The 20389-nt window shown below is 48.7% G+C and overlaps 1 protein-coding gene across 1 annotated transcript in view; it reads left to right on the top strand.

The window, feature by feature from the left end:
• SGSH (N-sulfoglucosamine sulfohydrolase) overlaps positions 1-20389 on the top strand; it is a 106245-nt gene that overhangs the window by 62950 nt on the left and 22906 nt on the right. The window contains exon 7 of the mRNA XM_063960759.1: positions 8149-8352. Coding sequence (XP_063816829.1) covers positions 8149-8352 — 204 coding nt within the window. The remainder of the gene's footprint in view (positions 1-8148; positions 8353-20389) is intronic.

Here is a 20389-nt window from a genome sequence, read left to right as displayed (position 1 = left end):
GAAGGGGGGGGATTTTATGGTGTCTCTGGACATAAAGGATGCATACCTTCTTGTCCCCATTTATCCACCTCATCAGGCGTACCTCAGGTTTGTGGTACAGGATTGTCATTACCCATTCCAGACGTTGCCGTTTGATCTGTTCACGGCACCGAGAATATTTACCAAGGTAATGGCAGAAATGATGGGCTTCTGCGAAAGCAAGGAGTCACAATTATCCCATACTGGGACGATCTCCTCATAAAGGCGAGGTCCAGAGAGCAGTTGCTGATCAGCGTAGCACATTCTCGGGAAGTGTTGCAACAGCACGGCTGGATTCTGAATATTCCAAGGTCGCAGCTGATTCCTATGACGCGTCTGCCCTTCCTGGGCATGATTCTGGACACAGACCAGAAGAAGGTTTTTCTCCCGGCGGAGAAGGCTCAGGAGCTCGTGACTCTGGTCAGAGGCCTCTTAAAACCAAAACAGGTGTCGGTGCATCAATGCACGCGAGTCCTGGGAAAGATAGTGGCGTCATACGAAGCCATTCCCTTCGGCAGGTTCCATGCGAGGACCTGTCAGTGGGATCTGTTGGACAGGTGGTCCGGATCGCATCTTCAGATGCATCGGCTGATCACCCTATCCCCCAGGGCCAGGGTGTCTCTTCTGTGGTGGCTGCAGAGTGCTCACCTTCTCGAGGGCCGCAGGTTCGGCATACAGGACTGGGTCCTGGTGACAACGGATGCAAGCCTCCGAGGATGGGGGGCAGTCACTCAAGGAAGAAACTTCCAAGGGCTGTGGTCAAGTCAGAAAACTTGTCTGCACATAAGTATCCTGGAACTAAGGGCCATATACAACGCCCTGAGTCAAGCGGAGCATCTGCTTCGCAACCAACCGGTGCTGATTCAGTCAGACAACATCACCGCAGTGGCTCATGTAAACCGCCAGGGCGGCACAAGAAGCAGGGTGGCGATGGCAGAAGCCACCAGAATTCTTCGCTGGGCGGAGAATCACGTGCAAGCACTGTCAGCAGTGTTCATTCCGGGAGTGGACAATTGGGAAGCAGACTTCCTCAGCAGGCACGACCTCCACCCGGGAGAGTGGGGACTTCATCAAGAAGTCTTCACACAGATTACATGTCCACCTGTGGCAGATGGGAACTGCCACAGGTGGACATGATGGCGTTCCGCCTCAACAAAAAGCTACAAATGTATTGCGCCAGGTCAAAAGACCCTCAGGCGATAGCTGTGGACGCACTAGTGACACCTTGGGTGTTCCAGTCGGTTTATGTGTTTCCTCCTCTTCCTCTCATACCCATGGTGCTGAGAATCGTAAGAAAAAGAGGAGTGAGAACAATACTCATTGTTCTGGATTGGCCAAGAAGGACTTGGTATCCGGAACTGCAAGAAATGTTCACAGAGGACCCATGGCCTCTGCCTCTCAGACAGGATCTGTTGCAACAGGGGCCCTGTCTGTTCCAAGACTTACCGCGGCTGCGTTTGACGGCATGGCGGTTGAACGCCGGATCCTAACAAAAAAAGGCATTCCGGATGAGGTTATTCCTACGCTAATAAAGGCTAGGAAGGACATGACCGCTAAGCATTATCACCGTATATGGCGCAAATATGTTGCTTGGTGTGAGGCCAGGAATGCCCCTACAGAGGAATTCCAGCTGGGCCGTTTCCTTCACTTCCTACAGTCGGGAGTGACTTTGGGCTTAAAATTGGGGTCCATTAAGGTCCAGATTTCAGCCCTATCCATTTTCTTTCAAAAGGAACTGGCTTCTCTTCCTGAAGTTCAGACGTTTGTAAAGGGAGTGCTGCATATTCAGCCCCTTTTGTGCCACCAGTGGCACCTTGGGATCTTAACGTGGTGTTGAGTTTCCTGAAATCACACTGGTTTGAGCCACTTAAAACCGTGGAGTAAAATATCTCACGTGGAAGGTGGTCATGCTATTGGCCTTAGCTCCGGCTAGGCGTGTGTCAGATTTGGCGGCTTTGTCATGTAAAAGCCCCTATCTGGTTTTCCATATGGACAGGGCAGAATTACGGACTCGTCCGCAATTTCTGCCAAAGGTGGTGTCATCCTTTCATTTGAACCAACCTATTGTGGTGCCTGCGGCTACTCGTGACTTGGAGGATTCCAAGTTACTAGATGTAGTCAGGGCTTTGAAGATTTATGTAGCCAGAACGGCTGGAGTCAGGAAAACTGACTCGCTGTTTATCCTGTATGCATCCAACAAGCTGGGTGCTCCTGCTTCAAAGCAAACTATTGCTCGCTGGATCTGTAACACGATTCAGCAGGCTCATTCTGCGGCTGGATTGCCGCATCCAAAATCAGTGAAAGCCCATTCCACAAGGAAAGTGGGCTCTTCTTGGGCGGCTGCCCAAGGGGTCTCGGCATTACAGCTTTGCCGAGCAGCTACTTGGTCGGGTTCAAACACTTTTGCAAAATTATACAAGTTTGATACCCTGGCTGAGGAGGACCTTGTGTTTGCTCATTCGGTGCTGCAGAGTCATCCGCACTCTCCCGCCCGTTTGGGAGCTTTGGTATAATCCCCATGGTCCTTACGGAGTCCCCAGCATCCACTAGGACGTTAGAGAAAATAAGATTTTACTTACCGGTAAATCTATTTCTCGTAGTCCGTAGTGGATGCTGGGCGCCCGTCCCTAGTGCGGACTTCTTCTGCAATGCTTGTATATAGTTATTGCTTACATAAGGGTTATGTTATGGTTGCATCAGGTTGGTCTGATGCTCTGTTGTTGTTCATACTGTTAACTGGGTAAGTTTATCACGAGTTATACGGTGTGATTGGTGTGGCTGGTATGAGTCTTACCCTGGATTCCAAAATCCTTTCCTTGTAATGTCAGCTCTTCCGGGCACAGTTTCCTTAACTGAGGTCTGGAGGAGGGGCATAGAGGGAGGAGCCAGTGCACACCAGTAGTCCTAATTCTTTCTTAGAGTGCCCAGTCTCCTGCGGAGCCCGTCTATTCCCCATGGTCCTTACGGAGTACCCAGCATCCACTACGGACTACGAGAAATAGATTTACTGGTAAGTAAAATCTTATTTTTTGCCTTATATTCCCTCACAGCCTAAGAAAGCACCACATTATCAAATGCAGTCCTTTCGGTCACAAAGAAACAAGAGAGTACGAGGTGCGTCCTTTCTTGCCAGAGGTAAGGGCAGAGGGGAAAAGCTGCACGACACAGCTAGTTCCCAGGAACAGAAGTCCTCCCTGGCCTCTACAAAATCCACCGCATGACGCTGGGGCTCCGCTAAGGGAGTCCGCCCCAGTGGGGGCACGTCTTCGAATTTTCAGCCACATCTGGGTTCACTCACAGGTGGATCCCTGGGCAATAGAAATTGTTTCTCAGGGTTACAAGCTGGAATTCGAAGAGGTGCCTCCTCGCCGGTTTTTCAAATCGGCCCTGCCGACTTCTCCCCCAGAGAGGGAGATAGTGTTAAATGCAATTCACAAATTGTATCTTCAACAGGTGGTGGTCAGGGTTCCCCTACTTCAACAAGGGAGGGAATATTACTCAACCCTGTTTGTAGTCCCGAAACCGGTCAGACCCATTCTAAATTTAAAATCCCTGAACCTATACTTGAAAAGGTTCAAGTTCAAGATGGAATCGCTCAGGGCGGTCATCGCCAGCCTGGAAGGGGGGATTTTATGGTATCTCTGGACATAAAAGATGCATACCTTAATGTTCCCATATATCCACCTCATCAGGCGTACCTGAGATTTGCGGTACAGGATTGTCATTACCAATTTCAGACGTTGCCATTTGGGCTTTCCACGGCCCCGAGAATTTTCACCAAGGTAATGGCGGAAATGATGGTGCTCCTGCGCAAGCAGGGAGTCACAATTATCCCGTACTTGGACGATCTCCTCATAAAAGCGAGATCACGAGAGCAGTTACTGAACAGCGTGTCACTTTCACTGAAGGTGTTACAGCAACACGGCTGGATTCTCAATATCCCGAAGTCGCAGCTGGTTCCTACGACTCGTCTGACCTTCTTGGGCATGATTCTGGATACGGACCAGAAAAGGGTTTATCTTCCAATGGAAAAGGCTCAAGAACTCATGACTCTGGTCAGGAACCTATTGAAACCAAAACAGGTGTCAGTGCATCATTGCACTCGAGTCCTGGGAAAGATGGTGGCATCTTACGAGGCCATTCCATTCGGCAGGTTCTATGCGAGGACCTTCCAATGGGACCTACTAGACAAGTGGTCCGGGTCACATCTACAGATTCATCAGTTGATCACCCTGTCCCCCGGGGCCAGGGTATCTCTCCTGTGGTGGCTGCAGAGTGCTCACCTTCTAGAGGGTCGCAGGTTCGGCATTCAGGACTGGGTTCTGGTGACCACGGACGCGAGCCTCCGAGGTTGGGGAGCAGTCACACAAGGAAGAAACTTCCAGGATCTTTGGTCAAGTCAAGAGACTTGTCTTCACATCAACTTCCTGGAGCTGAGGGCCATATACAACGCCCTTCGTCAAGCGGAGACCTTGCTTCGCGACTTACCAGTTCTAATCCAGTCAGACAACATTACCGCAGTGGCTCATGTAAACCGCCAGGGCGGCACAAGGAGCAGAGTGGCAATGGCGGAAGCCACCAGGATATTTCGCTGTGCGGAAAATAATGTAAGCGCATTGTCAGCAGTGTTCATTCCGGGAGTGGACAACTGGGAAGCAGACTTCCTCAGCAGACACAACTTGCATCCAGGAGAGTGGGGACTTCATCAGGAAGTCTTCGCACAGATTGCAAGCCAGTGGGGACTGCTCCAGATAGACATGATGGCGTCCCGCCTCAACAAAAAGCTGCAGAGGTATTGCGCCAGGTCCAGAGACCCTCAGGCGGTAGCTGTGGACGCCCTAGTGACACCGTGGGTGTTCCAGTCGGTCTATGTGTTTCCTCCTCTTCCTCTCATCCCAAAGGTGTTGAGAATAATAAGAAAAAGAGGAGTACGGACAATTCTCATTGTTCCAGATTGGCCACGAAGGGCCTGGTATCCGGAACTGCAGGAGATGCTCACAGAAGATCCGTGGCCTCTTCCTCTAAGACAGGACCTGTTGCAACAGGGGCCCTGTCTGTTCCAAGACTTACCACGGCTGCGTTTGACGACATGGCAGTTGAACGCCGGATCCTAGCGGAAAAGGGCATTCCGGATGAGGTCATTCCTACTCTGATAAAGGCTAGGAAGGACGTGACAGCTAAACATTATCACCGTATATGGCGAAAATATGTTTCTTGGTGTGAGGCCAGGAATACTCCTACGGAAGAATTCCATCTGGGCCGTTTCCTTCACTTCCTACAAACGGGAGTGAATTTGGGCCTAAAATTAGGCTCCATTAAGGTTCAGATTTCGGCCTTAGCCATTTTCTTTCAAAAAGAATTGGCTTCTCTCCCAGAAGTACAGACTTTTGTGAAGGGAGTGCTGCATATTCAGCTTCCTTTTGTACCTCCGGTGGCGCCTTGGGACCTTAACGTGGTGTTGAGTTTCCTTAAGTCGCACTGGTTTGAACCACTTAAAACGGTGGAGTTAAAATATCTCACTTGGAAGGTAGTCATGTTGTTAGCCTTGGCTTCGGCTAGGCGAGTGTCGGAATTGGCGGCTTTGTCTCATAAAAGCCCCTATCTAGTTTTCCATATGGATAGGGTGGAATTGCGGACCCGTCCTCAATTATTGCCTAAGGTGATGTCATCTTTTCATATGAACCAACCTATTGTGGTGCCTGTGGCTACACGAGACTTGGAGGATTCCGAGTCCCTTGATGTGGTCAGGGCTTTGAAAATTTACGTGGCCAGAACGGCTAGAGTCAGAAAAACAGAAGCACTGTTTGTCCTGTATGCAGCCAACAAGGTTGGCGCTCCTGCTTCAAAGCAGACTACTGCTCGCTGGATCTGTAACACGATTCAGCAGGCGCATGCGACGGCTGGATTGCCGTTACCAAAATCGATCAAGGCCCATTCCACTAGGAAGGTGGGCTCGTCTTGGGCGGCTGCCCGAGGGGTCTCGGCACTACAGCTGTGCCGAGCTGCTACTTGGTCGGGGTCAAACACCTTTGCAAAGTTCTATAAGTTTGATACCCTGGCTGAGGAGGACCTCCTGTTTGCTCAATCGGTGCTGCAGAGTCATCCGCACTCTCCCGACGGTTTGGGAGTTTTGGTATAATCCCCATGGTCCTTACGGAGTCCCCAGCATCCTCTAGGACGTAAGAGAAAATAAGATTTTAAACCTACCGGTAAATCTTTTTTTCGTAGTCCGTAGAGGATGCTGGGTGCCCGTCCCAAGTGCGGACTACTTTTGCAAGACTTGTATATAGTTTTGCTTACATAAGGGATATGTTATTGTTTTCATCGGTCTCCGACTGATGCTATGTTGTTTTTTCATACTGTTAACTGGTTAGTTTATCACAAGTTATACGGTGTGAGTGGTGTGGGCTGGTATGAATCTTGCCCTTGGTTTAACAAAAATCCTTTCCTCGTACTGTCCGTCTCCTCTGGGCACAGTTTCTTTAACTGAGGTCTGGAGGAGGGGCATAGAGGGAGGAGCCAGTGCATACCCATACCTAAAGTCTTTCTTAAAGTGCCCATGTCTCCTGCGGAGCCCGTCTATCCCCATGGTCCTTACGGAGTCCCCAGCATCCTCTACGGACTACGAGAAAAAGATTTACCGGTAGGTTTAAAATCTTATTTTTACAGATGCCAGCAGGCCTTTGATGCCCAGGGTTGCTGGCACTTATGGCTCCTTAAGTGCTATCAAGTCGTGGGGACATTAGTCCACCTGTTAAAAATATTACCCATTGCCTCCATACCCAAAGCCCATGGGGTACAGAGAAGAGCCCTTGTGCTATTGGCACTAGGCTGGTAGTGGATAGGGGTGGGCTATATATATATATTTTTTTTTGTGGGACCCACTCCCCTGGTGAAATCAGCTCCGGTGCCTACTGGCAAAAGAATAATGGTGTAGAACACCCAAACTGCCAGTCTCCTCTCTATGGATCCACTAGCTCTGGCTGATCAAGCTTAGTGCTGGTAATGGAAAAAATAATGGGGAACCATTGCACTTTGTTGGGAAAACAGAAAGCAACCAGTCTTGAATGGGTCTGGGACTCAAGGTCGACACCAATAAGTTCTACACCTGAAATAGGTCAATATGGACAAAAGGTCGACATGGAAAAAGGTCGACATGATTTCTTAATGTTTTATTTTTGGTGTAGTTTTCTCCGTAATGTGACCGGGAACCCCAATTAGTGCACCGCTTCGCTCGCCATGCTTTGGGCACGGTGCCTCGCTCCGCTACCGCAGTGCTTGGCACGGATTACCGTGCCCAATTGTAGTTCACATGGATAGTAAAGTATGAAAAAGTTCAAAAAATGAAGAAGAAGAAAATGAAAAACTCATGTCGACCTTTTTTCCATGGTGACCTTGTTCATGTCTACCTTTTGTTCATCTCGACCTATTTCAGGTGTCGACCAATTGGTGTCAACCTAAGTGTTGTCGACCTTATTGGTGTCGACCTAGAGTCCGGATACCCTTTTATCTAGTCCCTTTTTGTGGTCTACCACAGTCACCTTCCATAGACGTACAAAGGACAAGCATAGAGGACCTATCAACAAACTCCTATTTATTTGTCAGGGAACATACAGTATCAGTATAGAGTGTAAAGTGATGACACTAGCAGGAATGTGGTTGTTTGAGTTCCTTATGCCATTTGATACTAGTGTGATTATTAAGGTGGGCTCCTTTACATTAATCTTACTGTGTATCATCATTCATAGGGCAGTACGGATGGTGTAATGATTAGTATTACTGCCTCACAGCACTGAGGTCATGGGTTCGATTCCCACCATGGCACTAGCTGTGTGGAGTTTGTATATTCTCCCCGTACTTGCGTGGGTTTCTTCGGGTACTCCAGTTTCCTCCAATAATGCAAAAACATACTGGTAAGTTAAATGACTCCCAACAAAAAAATTAACCCTAGCGTGAATGTGTCTGTGTGTACATGTGATAGGGAATATAGATTGTAAGCTCCACTGGGGCAGGGACTGATGTGAATGGGCAAATATTCTATGTACAGCGCTGCAGAATATGTGTGTGCTATATAAATAACTGGTAGTAATAATAATAATAATTCACTGGTTTGTTGCTTGTTATCCGCAGGGATAGGTCTGGTACTGGCAGAGCTGCAGAGCGCAGGACACGCAAATGATACTCTTGTAATATTCAGCTCTGACAATGGAATTCCTTTCCCCAATGGGCGTACCAACCTGTACTGGTCAGGAAGAGCAGAGCCCCTGTTAATCTCATCTCCTGTTCATCCAAGACGCTGGGGACAAGTCAGTGAATCCTTTGCAAGTCTGCTTGGTGAGACTAGAGGCCAGTATGAAGGATAAACCCTAAATACATCTGATGTTGAAATGCATTAAATGGGAACTTTGGCTCCTGTTATGTGTCAAGCCTTGGAGCGAGAAACTTTCTAACTGTAATATTTTTAGCACAGCCTGTAAAACAAATTAAGCTGGGTACATACTAGACGATCGTGTGTACCCATCTTTATTGTCAGCGACGGGTTCCAGCGAGGTGCCAGCATCAGCAGGTGCATAAACACTTGCTGCCGTTGGCAGCTGTGAACGATGGTGCAGGGTCCATGCTGCATACAGCAGCATGGTATGGTTAACGACATCCCCAGATTTGCCAGCATGTAGTGATGACTGGCGATGTCGCTACTGACCCGTGGGAGCGTGCACTTGGCAATTTGAACGATATGTTGTTCCGATCTGTTGGAATTGGGCATATCGTTCATAATGTCTAGTGTGTACCCAGCTGTAGACGTTGATTACTTGGTACTTTATCTCCAATGTTTGATACCTCTTCCCTCTGAGTATTTCCATCATTCTTTGTTCTCCGTATAAACAGCAGTACACTCTGAGAGGGATCTTTATCTGCAAAAGCGGAGATTGTAGGACTGGCACAAGTCACTTTCCAATGTATGAAGAGCTAGACTTATATCTCACTTTGCCTAACCAATGAATCACAGTGGACTGAGAGTGATCTACTTTTCTCTAACGTCCTAGTGGATGCTGGGGACTCCGTCAGGACCATGGGGAATAGCGGCTCCGCAGGAGACAGGGCACAAAAGCAAGCTTTTAGGATCACATGGTGTGTACTGGCTCCTCCCCCCATGACCCTCCTCCAAGCCTCAGTTAGGTTTTTGTGCCCGTCCGAGCAGGGTGCAATCTAGGTGGCTCTCTTAAAGAGCTGCTTAGAAAAAGTTTTTAGGTTCTTTATTTTCAGTGAGTCCTGCTGGCAACAGGATCACTGCATCGAGGGACTTAGGGGAGAGATTTTCAACTCACCTGCGTGCAGGATGGATTGGATTCTTAGGCTACTGGACATAGCTCCAGAGGGAGTCGGAACACAGGGCTCGCCCTGGGGTTCGTCCCGGAGCCGCGCCGCCGACCCCCCTTGCAGTTGCTGAAGATTGAAGAGGTCCGGAACCAGGCGGCAGAAGACTTTCAGTCTTCATCAGGTAGCGCACAGCACTGCAGCTGTGCGCCATTGTTGTCAGCACACTTCACACAGCGGTCACGGAGGGTGCAGGGCGCGGGGGGGGGGCGCCCTGGGCAGCAATGTATAATACCTGTATGGCGAAAAATACATCACATATAGCCCTTGAGGCTATATGGATGTATTTAACCCCTGCCAGATATCACAAACTCCGGAGAAGAAGCCCGCCGAAAAGGGGGCGGGGCCTATTCTCCTCAGCACACAGCGCCATTTTCCCTCACAGAAATGCTGGTGGGAAGGCTCCCATGCTCTGCCCTGCACTGCACTACAGAAACAGGGTTAAAACAGAGAGGGGGGGCACTGATTTGGCGATATGTATATATATATATTAAAATGCTATAAGGGAGGAACACTTATATAAAGGTTGTCCCTGGTTAATTATAGCGTTTTGGTGTGTGCTGGCAAACTCTCCCTCTGTCTCCCCAAAGGGCTAGTGGGTCCTGTCCTCTATCAGAGCATTCCCTATGTGTGTGCTGTATGTTGGTACGTGTGTGTCGACATGTATGAGGAAAATGTTGGTGAGGAGGCGGAGCAAATTGCCTGTAATGGTGATGTCACTCTCTAGGGAGTCGACACCGGAATGGATGGCTTATTTATGGAATTACGTGATAATGTCAACACGCTGCAAGCCGGTTGACGACATGAGAGGGCCGGCGAACAAATTAGTATCTGTCCAGGCGTCTCAAACACCTGTAAAATGCCCATTTACCTCAGTCGGTCGACACAGACCCAGACACGGACACTGATTTCAGTGTCGACGGTGAAGAAACAAACGTATTTTCCTTTAGGGCCACACGTTAAGGGCAATGAAGGAGGTGTTACATATTTCTGATACTTCAAGTACCACAAAAAAGGGTATTATGTGGGAGGTGAAAAAACTACCTGTAGTTTTTCCTGAATCAGATAAATTAAATGAAGTGTGTGATGATGCGTGGGTTTCCCCCGATAGAAAATTATTGGCGGTATACCCTTTCCCGCCAGAAGTTAAGGCGCGTTGGGAAACACCCCTCAGGGTGGATAAGGCGCTCACACGCTTATCAGAACAAGTGGCGGTACCATCTACAGATAGGGCCGTACTTAAGGAGCCAGCCGATAGGAGGCTGAAAAATATCCTAAAAAGTATACACACACATGCTGGTGTTATACTGCGACCAGCGATCGCCTCAGCCTGGAGGTGCAGAGCTGAGGTGGCTTGGTCGGATTCCCTGACTAAAAATATTGATACCCTTGACAGGGACAGTATTTTATTGACTATAGAGCATTTAAAGGATGCATTTCTATATATGCGAGATGCGCAGAGGGATATTTGCACTCTGGCATCAAGAGTAAATGCGATGTCCATATCTGCAAGAAGATGTTTATGGACACGACAGTGGTCAGGTGATGCAGATTCCAAACGGCACAAAGATGTATTGCCGTATAAAGGGGAGGAGTTATTTGGGGTCGGTCCATGGGACCTGGTGGCCACGGCAACTGCTGGAAAATCCACCGTTTTTTACCCTAAGTCACATCTCTGCAGAAAAAGACACCGTCTTTTCAGCCTCAGTCCTTTCGTCCCTATAAGAGTCATATCTGCCCAGGGATAGAGGAAAGGGAAGAAGACTGCAGCAGGCAGCCCATTCCCAGGAACAGAAGCCCCCCACCGCTTCTACCAAGTTCTCAGCATGACGCTGGGACCGTACAGGACCCCTGGATCCTACAAGTAGTATCCAAGGGGTACAGATTGGAATGTCGAGACGTTTCCCCCCTCGCAGGTTCCTGTAGTCTGCTGTACCAATATCTCCCTCCGACAGGGAGGCAGTATTGAAAACAATTCACAAGCTGTATTCCCAGCAGGTGATAATAAAATTACCCCTCCTACAACAAGGAAAGGGGTATTATTCCACACTATATGGTGGTACTGAAGCCAGAAGGCTAGGTGAGACCTATTCTAAATCTGAAAAATTTGAACACTTACAAGGGTTCAAATCCAGATGGAGTCACTCAGAGCAGTGATAGCGAACCGGGAACAAGGGGACTATATGGTGTCCCGGGACATCAGGGATGCTTACCTCCATGTCCCAAAATTTGCCTTTTCTCACCGAGGGTACCTCAGGTTTGTGGTACAGAACTGTCACTATCAGTTTCAGACGATGCCGTTGGATTGTCCAAGGCACCCCGGGTCCTTACCAAGGTAATGACCGAAATGAGGATTCGTCTTCAAAGAAAATGGACGACCTCCTGATAAGAACAAGGTCCAGAGAACAGTTGGAGGTCGGAGTAGCACTATCTCAAGTAGTTCTACGACAGCACGGGTGGATTCTAAATATTCCAAAACCGCAGTTGTTCCGACGACACGTCTGCTGGTCCTAGGGATGATTCTGGACACAGTCCAGGAAAAGGTGTTTCTCCCAGAGGAGAAAGCCAGGGAGTTATCCGAGCTAATCAGGATCCTCCTAAAACCAGGAAAAGTGTCAGTGCATCATTGCACAAGAGTCCTGGTAAAAATGGTGGCTTATTACGAAGCGCTTCCATTCGGCAGATTTCACGCAAGAACTCTTCAGTGGGATCTGCTGGACAAATGGTCCGGATCGCATCTTCAGATGCATCAGCGGATAACCCTATATCCAAGGACAAGGGTGTCTCTCCTGTGGTGATTACAGAGTGCTCATCTTCTAGAGGGCCGTAGATTCGGCATTCAGGATTGGATGCTGGTGACCACGGAGGCCAGCCTGAGAGGCTGGGGAGCAGTCACACAGGGAAAAAATTTCCAGGGAGTGTGATCAAGTCTGGAGAATTCTCTCCACATAAATATACTGGAGCTAAGAGCAAATTTATAATGCTCTAAGCTTAGCAAGACCTCTGCTTCAAGGTCAGCCGGTATTGATCCAGTGGGATAACATCACGGCAGTCGCCCACGTAAACAGAAAGGGCGGCACAAGAAGCAGGAGGGCAGTGGCAATACTGCAAGGATTTTTCGCTAGGCGGAAAATCATGTGATAGCACTGTCAGCAGTGTTCATTCCGGGAGTGGACGACTGGGAAGCAGACTTCCTCAGCAGGCACGACCTCCACCCGGGAGAGTGGGAACTTCATCGGGAAGTTTTCCGCATGATTGTGAACCGTTGGGAAAGACCAAAGGTGGACATGATGGCGTCCCGCCCGAACAAAAAACGGGACAGGTATTGCGCCAGGTCACGAGACCTTCAGGCGATAGCTGTGGACGTCCTGGTAACACCGTGGGTGTAACAGTCGGTGTATGTGTTCCCTCCTCTGCTTCTCATAACCAAGGTATTGAGAATTATAAGACGTAGAGGAGTAAGAACTATACTCGTGGCTCCGGATTGGCCAAGAGGGACTTGGTACCCGGAACTTCAAGAGATGCTCACAGAGGACTAATGGCCTCGGGAGCTAAGAAGGGATTTGCTTTCAGCAAGTACCATGTCTGTTCCAAGAGGAACCGTGGCATCTGCCTCTAAGAAAGGACCTGCTCCAGCAGGGACCTTGTCTGTTCCAAGACTTACCGCGACTGTGTTTGACGGCATGGCGGTTGAACGCCGGATCCTAAGGGAAAAGGCATTCCGGAAGAGGTCATACCTACCCTGGTCAAAGCCAGGAAGGAGGTGACCGCACAACGTTATCACCACATGTGGTGAAAATATGTTGCGTGGGTGAGGCCAGGAAGGCCCCACGAAAAAATTTCAACTAGGTCGATGTCTGCACTTCCTGCAAACAGGAGTGTCTATGAGCCTCAAACTGGGGTCCATTAAGGTTCAAGTTTCGGCCCTGTAGATTTTCTTCCAGAAAGAATTGGCTTCAGTTCCTGAAGTCCAGACGTTTGTCAAGGGAGTATTGCATATACAGCCCCTTGTGTGCCTCCAGTGGCACCGTGGGATCTCAACGTAGTGTTGGGATTCCTCAAATCATATTGGTTTGAACCGCTCAAATCTGTGGATTTGAAATATCTCACATGGAAAGTGACCATGATGTGGCCCTGGCCTCGGCCAGGCGATTGTCAGAATTGGTGGCTTTGTCTTAAAAAAAGCCCATATTTGATTTTCCATTCGGACAGGGCAGAACTGCGGACTCGTCCCCAGTTTCTTCCTAAGGTGGTGTCAGCGTTTCACCTGAAACAACCTATTGTGGTGCCTGCGGCTACTAGGGACTTGGAGGACTCCAAGTTGCTAGACGTTGTCGGGGCCCTAAAAATATATAGATATATATATATATTTCCAGGACGGCTGGAGTCAGAAAGTCTGACTTGCTGTTTATATTGTATGCACCCAAAAAGCTGTGTGCTCCTGCTTCTAAGCAGACTATTGCTCGTTGGATTTGTAGTACAATTCAGCTTGCACATTCTGTGGCAGGCCTGCCACAGCCAAAATCTGTAAATGCCCATTCCACAAGGAAGGTGGGCTCATCCTGGGCGTATGCCCGAGGGGGTCTCGGCTTTAAAACTTTGCCGAGCAGCTACGTGGTCAGGGGGGAACACGTTTGTAAAATTCTACAAATTTGATACCCTGGCTGAGGAGGACCTGGAGTTCTCTCATTCGGTGCTGCAGAGTCATCCGCACTCTCCCGCCCGTTTGGGAGCTTTGGTATAATCCCCATGGTCCTGACGGAGTCCCCAGCATCCACTAGGACGTTAGAGAAAATAAGATTTTACTTACCGATAAATCTATTTCTCATAGTCCGTAGTGGATGCTGGGCGCCCATCCCAAGTGCGGATTGTCTGCATTACTTGTACATAGTTATTGTTACAAAAATCGGGTTATTATTGTTGTGAGCCATCTTTTTTAGAGGCTACTTCATTGTTATCATACTGTTAACTGGGTTCAGATCACAAGTTGTACGGTGTGATTGGTGTGGCTGGTATGAGTCTTACCCGGGATTCAAGATCCTTCCTTATTGTGTACGCTCGTCCGGGCACATTACCTAACTGAGGCTTGGAGGAGGGTCATGGGGGGAGGAGCCAGTACACACCATGTGATCCTAAAAGCTTGCTTTTGTGCCCTGTCTCCTGCGGAGCCGCTATTCCCCATGGTCCTGACGGAGTCCCCAGCATCCACTACGGACTATGAGAAATAGATTTATCGGTAAGTAAAATCTTATTTTTAAACATTTGAGATCTACTTAATGTGTTTATTCTCCCATATTCTTATTTGCAATATTGTTAGTCTATAATAATCTGCTTAATTGGCCAATACAAATTCTCAGCTATATATTCTATTTTAAAAAACCCGTTCTAAAATAATTGAGCAAATCTGCCGCAATTTACACATTATATGAGACTGTGAAGGATGCATTTTATAGGTAAAGCTGGGCATACACTGTACAATTATCTGCCAGATCTGGCTGGTTGGAATGAAAACCTGGTAATGGATGAGCGCAAATGACAAACTGTGATTCATACAAATTGTTTAAATCTGATTTTTCTAAACAACAGGTTTTGTCCATTTTTCAGTGTTTTGGGAGCAAATGGTCAATTTGTCATGTGCTCTCATCCATGACCAGATTTTTAATCCAACCAACCAGATCTGGCAGATAATTGTATAGTGTATGGCCAAATTAAGTGAAGTATCCATGGCCAGGATGTTTTTACAGAGGTGAGAAGTTCTGGCAGCACAGTATTCCAATTTCATATTTACTTCTTCATTGTACACTCCTTGTAATTATACAGACTGTATAAGCTACAGCTCTGACATGATGCTGGTCATGTTTGGTGGGGATGCGGTCATGTGACCGGCGCTCGGGATCCTGGCGGTCACCATGCAGACGCCGGATTTCCGAGCGCTGTAAATGCTGGCAGCCGAAATGCCCACCCAACAGGGTCTACTCCTACTCGTGGGAATAGAACTTGTGGGGAGAGCAGTGTGCCACCGACCACCCCACCAAAAAAAACATTTGGAGTACTTAGTTGTAGTAAGTAGGATTTTAGTACCTACCGGTAAATCCTTTTCTCGTACTCCATAAGGGATATTGGGGAATCTAATACAATGGGGTATAGAAGGTGTCCAAAGGAGCCAGTGCACTTTAAATTTCTTCAACTGGGCTTGCTGACTCCTCTCCTTTATGCCCCCTCCCACAGGCAGTTACAGGTAAAAATGTGGTTCCGAAGGAGAAAGGACATATATGAGAGAAGGAACATGATAACAAAAGGTGGTGAGATTTACATACCAGCACACCACTAACATATAACAACCAACAATGGTTGGTAACAACAACAGCAACAGCTGAACAGGTAACCACATAACAAGAACCTGCAGAAAAATGAACGCACTGAGGCGGGCGCCCAATATCCCTTATGGACTACGAGAAAAGGATTTACCGGTAGGTATTAAAATCCTATTTTCTCTAGCATCCATAAGGGATATTGGGGAATCTAATTTGATGGGGACGTCCCAAAGCTTCCAGAACGGGCGGCAACGTGCGGAGACTGCTGCAGCACTGCCTGCCCAAACTGGGTATCCTCTTTGGCCAAGGTATCAAACTTGTAGAACTTCACAAAGGTGTTCTTCCCCGACCAGGTAGCAGCTCGGCATAGTATCAAGGCCGAGACTCCACGGGCAGCCACCCAGGAAGAGCCCCCTGATCTTGTAGAGTGGGCCTTCAGAGACTTAGAAACAGGTAAGGCTGCCGACACATAGGCCTGCTGGATAGTAAGCCTAATCCAACGAGCAATGGACTGCTTTGAAGCAGGGCAACCCTTCTGTGCATCATTGAGCACAAACAAGGAATCCGTTTTTCTGACCCGAGCTGTGCGCTTGACATAGATCTTCAAGGCACACACAGCATCTAATGCCTCTGGAGGAGCAGAAGTGTCAGAACTGGACGGAATCACAATAGGTTGATTCAGATGAATTGCGGAGACAATCTTCGGCAGGAACTGCTCTCTAGTCCGGAGCTCCGCTCTGTCCTCGTAAAAGACCAAGTATGGACTTTTACACGATAAGGCCCCCAATTCTGAGACACGTTGAGCAGAAGCCAGGGCCAGTAACATCACCGTCTTCCACGTGAGGTACTTGTCTTCTACCATCATCAGAGGTTTAAACCAGGAGGACTGTAGAAATGCCAACACCACATCCAAATCCCAGGGGGCCATAGGCGGCACAAAAGGTGGTTATATGTGGAGTACTCCTTGCAAGAAAGTCTGAACTTCTGGCAACACTGCCAATTTCTTTTGGAAGAAAATGGAGAGGGCTGAAATCTTGACCTTAATGGAACCCAGACTTAAGCCCATATCTATACCAGCCTGCAGGAAACTTAAGAAACGTCCCAAGTGAAACTGCAGGCGGATACGTGCGTTCCTCGCACCAAGAGACATATCTCCTCCAGATATGATGATAGTGTTTTGACATCACAGGTTTCCTGGCCTGAATCATGGTAGTAATAACCTTTTTGGAAAGGCCCTTGTTAGCTAGTATGTTCAACTCAACCTCCATGCCGTCAAACGAAGTCGCCGAAAATCCGGGTAGACGAACGGTCCTTGTTGAAGAAGATCTCTTATTAGTGGTAGAGGCCAAGGGTCTTCGACGGACATGTACAGAAGATCCGCATACCACGCCCTCCGAGGCCAATCCGGGGCAATCAGAATTACCTGAACACCTTGATTCCTGATTCACTTTAGCACCCTTGGGAGCAATGGAATCGGAGCAAACCGGTAGACCAGCCAGTACGGCCAAGGTGATGCCAGTGCATCCTCTGCCCTTGCCTGAGGGTGCCTGGTCCGAGAGCAATGCTAGGGAAGTTTCTTGTTGAGCTTAGAAGCCATCATGTCTATTTGTGGGCAACCCCACCGGTCGATGATCTGCTGGAACACCAGATGGTGGAGTCCCCACTCCATCAGGTGGAGATTGTGACAACTCAGAAAGTCCGCCTCCCAGTTGTCCACACCCATAATGAAGATTATTGACATTGCTCTTGCATTTCTTTTTGCCCAGAGGAGTATCTTTGACACCTCTCGCATGCAGCCTCTGCTTATTGTCCCTCCTTGACGATTGATATACGCCACTGCCGTGGCGTTGTCCGACTGTACCTGGATTGCGTGATCCTTGAGCAGAGGAGAGGCCTGAAGCATAGCAAAGCTCCAGAATTTTGATCGGAAGGCGGGCCTCATGCGCTGACCACCTGCCCTGGAACTGCGCCCCTTGGGTGACAGCACCCCATCCCCGTAGACTTGCATCAGTCATGAGGAGGGTCCAATCCTGAATCCCGAAACTCTGGCCCTCCAGGAGGTTGGAGGACTGTAGCCACCACAGGAGGGAAATCCTGGCGTGAGGTGACAGTCTAATCATCCGGTGCATCTGTAGATGCGATCCGGACCACTTGCTCAGGAAATCCAACTGAAACTTTCTGGCATGGAACCTCCCATACTGGATCGCCTCGTATGAGGCATCCATCTTTCAGCAATCGTATGCAAAGATGAATGGACACTCGAGTAGGTCTGAGCACCATGCAGACCATCTCCTGAAGTGTATTCGCCTTGTCCTTTGGTAGAAACACCTTCTGGGCCACAGTATCCAGCAAAATCCCCAGGAACAGGAGCCTCTGAGTTGGCTCCAGGTGGGACTTCTGTAGGTTGAGGATCCACCCTTGGTCTGACAGAAGATGGATAGTGCGGTCGATATGGAGCAACAAAAGCTCCATGGATCGTGCTTTTATCAGAAGATCATCCAGATAAAGGACAACATTGACCCCCTGGACCTGGAGTTGGAACATCATCTCTGACATCACCTTTTTGAATACCCTCTGGGCTGTGGACAGGCCGAAGGGCAGTGCCTGGAATTGGAAGTGATTGTCCAGAAGAGCAAACCACCTAATGAGGTGGCCAAATCGGAATATGGAGGTAGGCGTCCTTGATGTCCAAGGAGACCATAAATTCCTGTTCTTCCAGGCACACAATAACTGGGATTCCACCTTGAACTTGAACACCTTCAAATAAGGATTCATGAATTTTCGATTAAAAATAGGTCTGACCGAACTGTCCGGTTTAAGCACCACAAACAGGTTTGAGTAAAACCCCATGCCGCGTTGTGGTATTGGTACTTGAACAAGGACGTGGGACTGGACCAACTTTCGGATGGCCGGTTGAAACATAACTTGCATATCCTCCAAAGCTGGAAAGCTTGATTTGAAAAATCATTGGGGAGGAGTACTGTCGAACTCCAGCTTGTATCCTTGAGTAACGAGATCCCTGACCCAGGTATCTTGACAGGAAGCCTCCCACCCAGAAGTGGCTGAAGTGACGCAGTCGAGCTCCCACCTTGAGATCCCCTTGGGGTGGGTGGGCACTGTCATGCTGAGGTCTTAGTGGACGCAGAACCGGTGGACTGTTCCTGAGAGCTAGTGCTGGCAGGTTTTCTGGACTTACCTCTGTAGTATCTAGTCGCACTGGAGGCACCTCTGGCTTTAGATCGAAATCTGTGAGACCGAAAGGACTGGACAGACTGTCCCGGATAGGAGTGTCTCGCCAGCGGGGCCCCAGATGGCAGAAACGTGGATTTCTCAGCCGGAACTTTGGAAATCCAGGTATCCAATTCAACCCCAAAGAGCCATTCCCCCGAAAAGAAGAGGGATTCCACACTACGTTTGGATTCCGCCTCCGCTATCCACTGACGCAACCACAAGGCCTTGCACGCCGACACTGCAGTGGCAGAAGTCTGAGCATTAATGTTCCCCATCTCCTTGAGAGAATCACAGAGGACCTGTGTAGTGTCCTGAATGTGTTTTAGGAGGGTTACCATAGTAACTAAGGGCATATCGCCCAAGGGGCCCCCCTGAATTTGAGTGGCCCAGAAATGAATGGCATGGGTCATCCAGCAACCCGCTATGACCGGCCTTTGTGATATTCCAGCTGCCGTGTATATAGACTTTAGGGTAGTCTCTATCTTCCCATCCCCAGGATGCTTCATGGTAAAGGAGTCCGGGGCAGGCAGCACCGCCTTTTTAGACAGGTGAGAGAGAGAGACATCCACCCCAGGGGGTTCCTCACAAAATTTTTGACCTTCAGGAGCAAATGGGAAAGTGCGCAAAAACTTTTTGGACACTTGGAATTTTTTGTCTGGATTTTTCCAGGCCTGTTTGAATAGGTCATCTAACTCTGTAGAGTCAGGGACAGTGACATTAGGTTTGTTTTGTACAAAGAAAAACGACTGCCGCAATGCAGCGTCCTCTAGAGGGGGCTTTAACATGTCCCTTATAGCCGAAATTAGGGGTTTAATACCCTGAGCAGAATTGGGATCCCCACTAATGGGATCCAGATCATCCCCATCCTTCTGTATATCATCATCTGTATCAGAGAGTAGAGCAGGTAAGTCACGCTTCTGTGGACCTGCATGAGAGGGGGGGGGGGCTGTGCATCTGCCCTAGCAGCTCAGTCTGCAACAGCTTGTTGTAGTAGCTGAGTCTTCTGCACATTAGCAGTGAGCTGGGATGACATACCTGACATCATAGTCTTAAGAGACGCTAACCAGTGGGGCTCTGGACCCTCTCCGCCAGCCCCTTCACTGATTTGTGAAGATTGACTGCATTGTTCACATGAAACAGAACCAGTAGATAATGGAGAGACTCTAGTGTGACATACACTGCACATCTTCTGTTTACCCATGTTTCACAGTAAGCACACAACATACACATACACACAGACAGTAATATTGCAAGCCTGCCCTACTGTATGTGAGAGGAGACACAGAGAGAGAGAGAGTACACCAGCACACCCTGAGGTGCACAGCCCCAGTGAGGCTGAAAGCTCCTTATAATACTTTAAACACTAACAATTATTGGGGGTAATTCCAAGTTGATCGCAGCAGGAATTTTTTTAGCAGTTGCGCAAAACCATGTGCACTGCAGGGGAGGCA

This window comes from Pseudophryne corroboree, chromosome 3, assembly GCF_028390025.1.
Source record: "Pseudophryne corroboree isolate aPseCor3 chromosome 3, aPseCor3.hap2, whole genome shotgun sequence".
Classification (NCBI taxonomy): Eukaryota; Metazoa; Chordata; class Amphibia; order Anura; family Myobatrachidae; genus Pseudophryne; species Pseudophryne corroboree.
The sequence above is the reverse complement of the archived record's forward strand: the minus strand, read 5'-3'. Positions and strand labels throughout refer to the sequence as shown.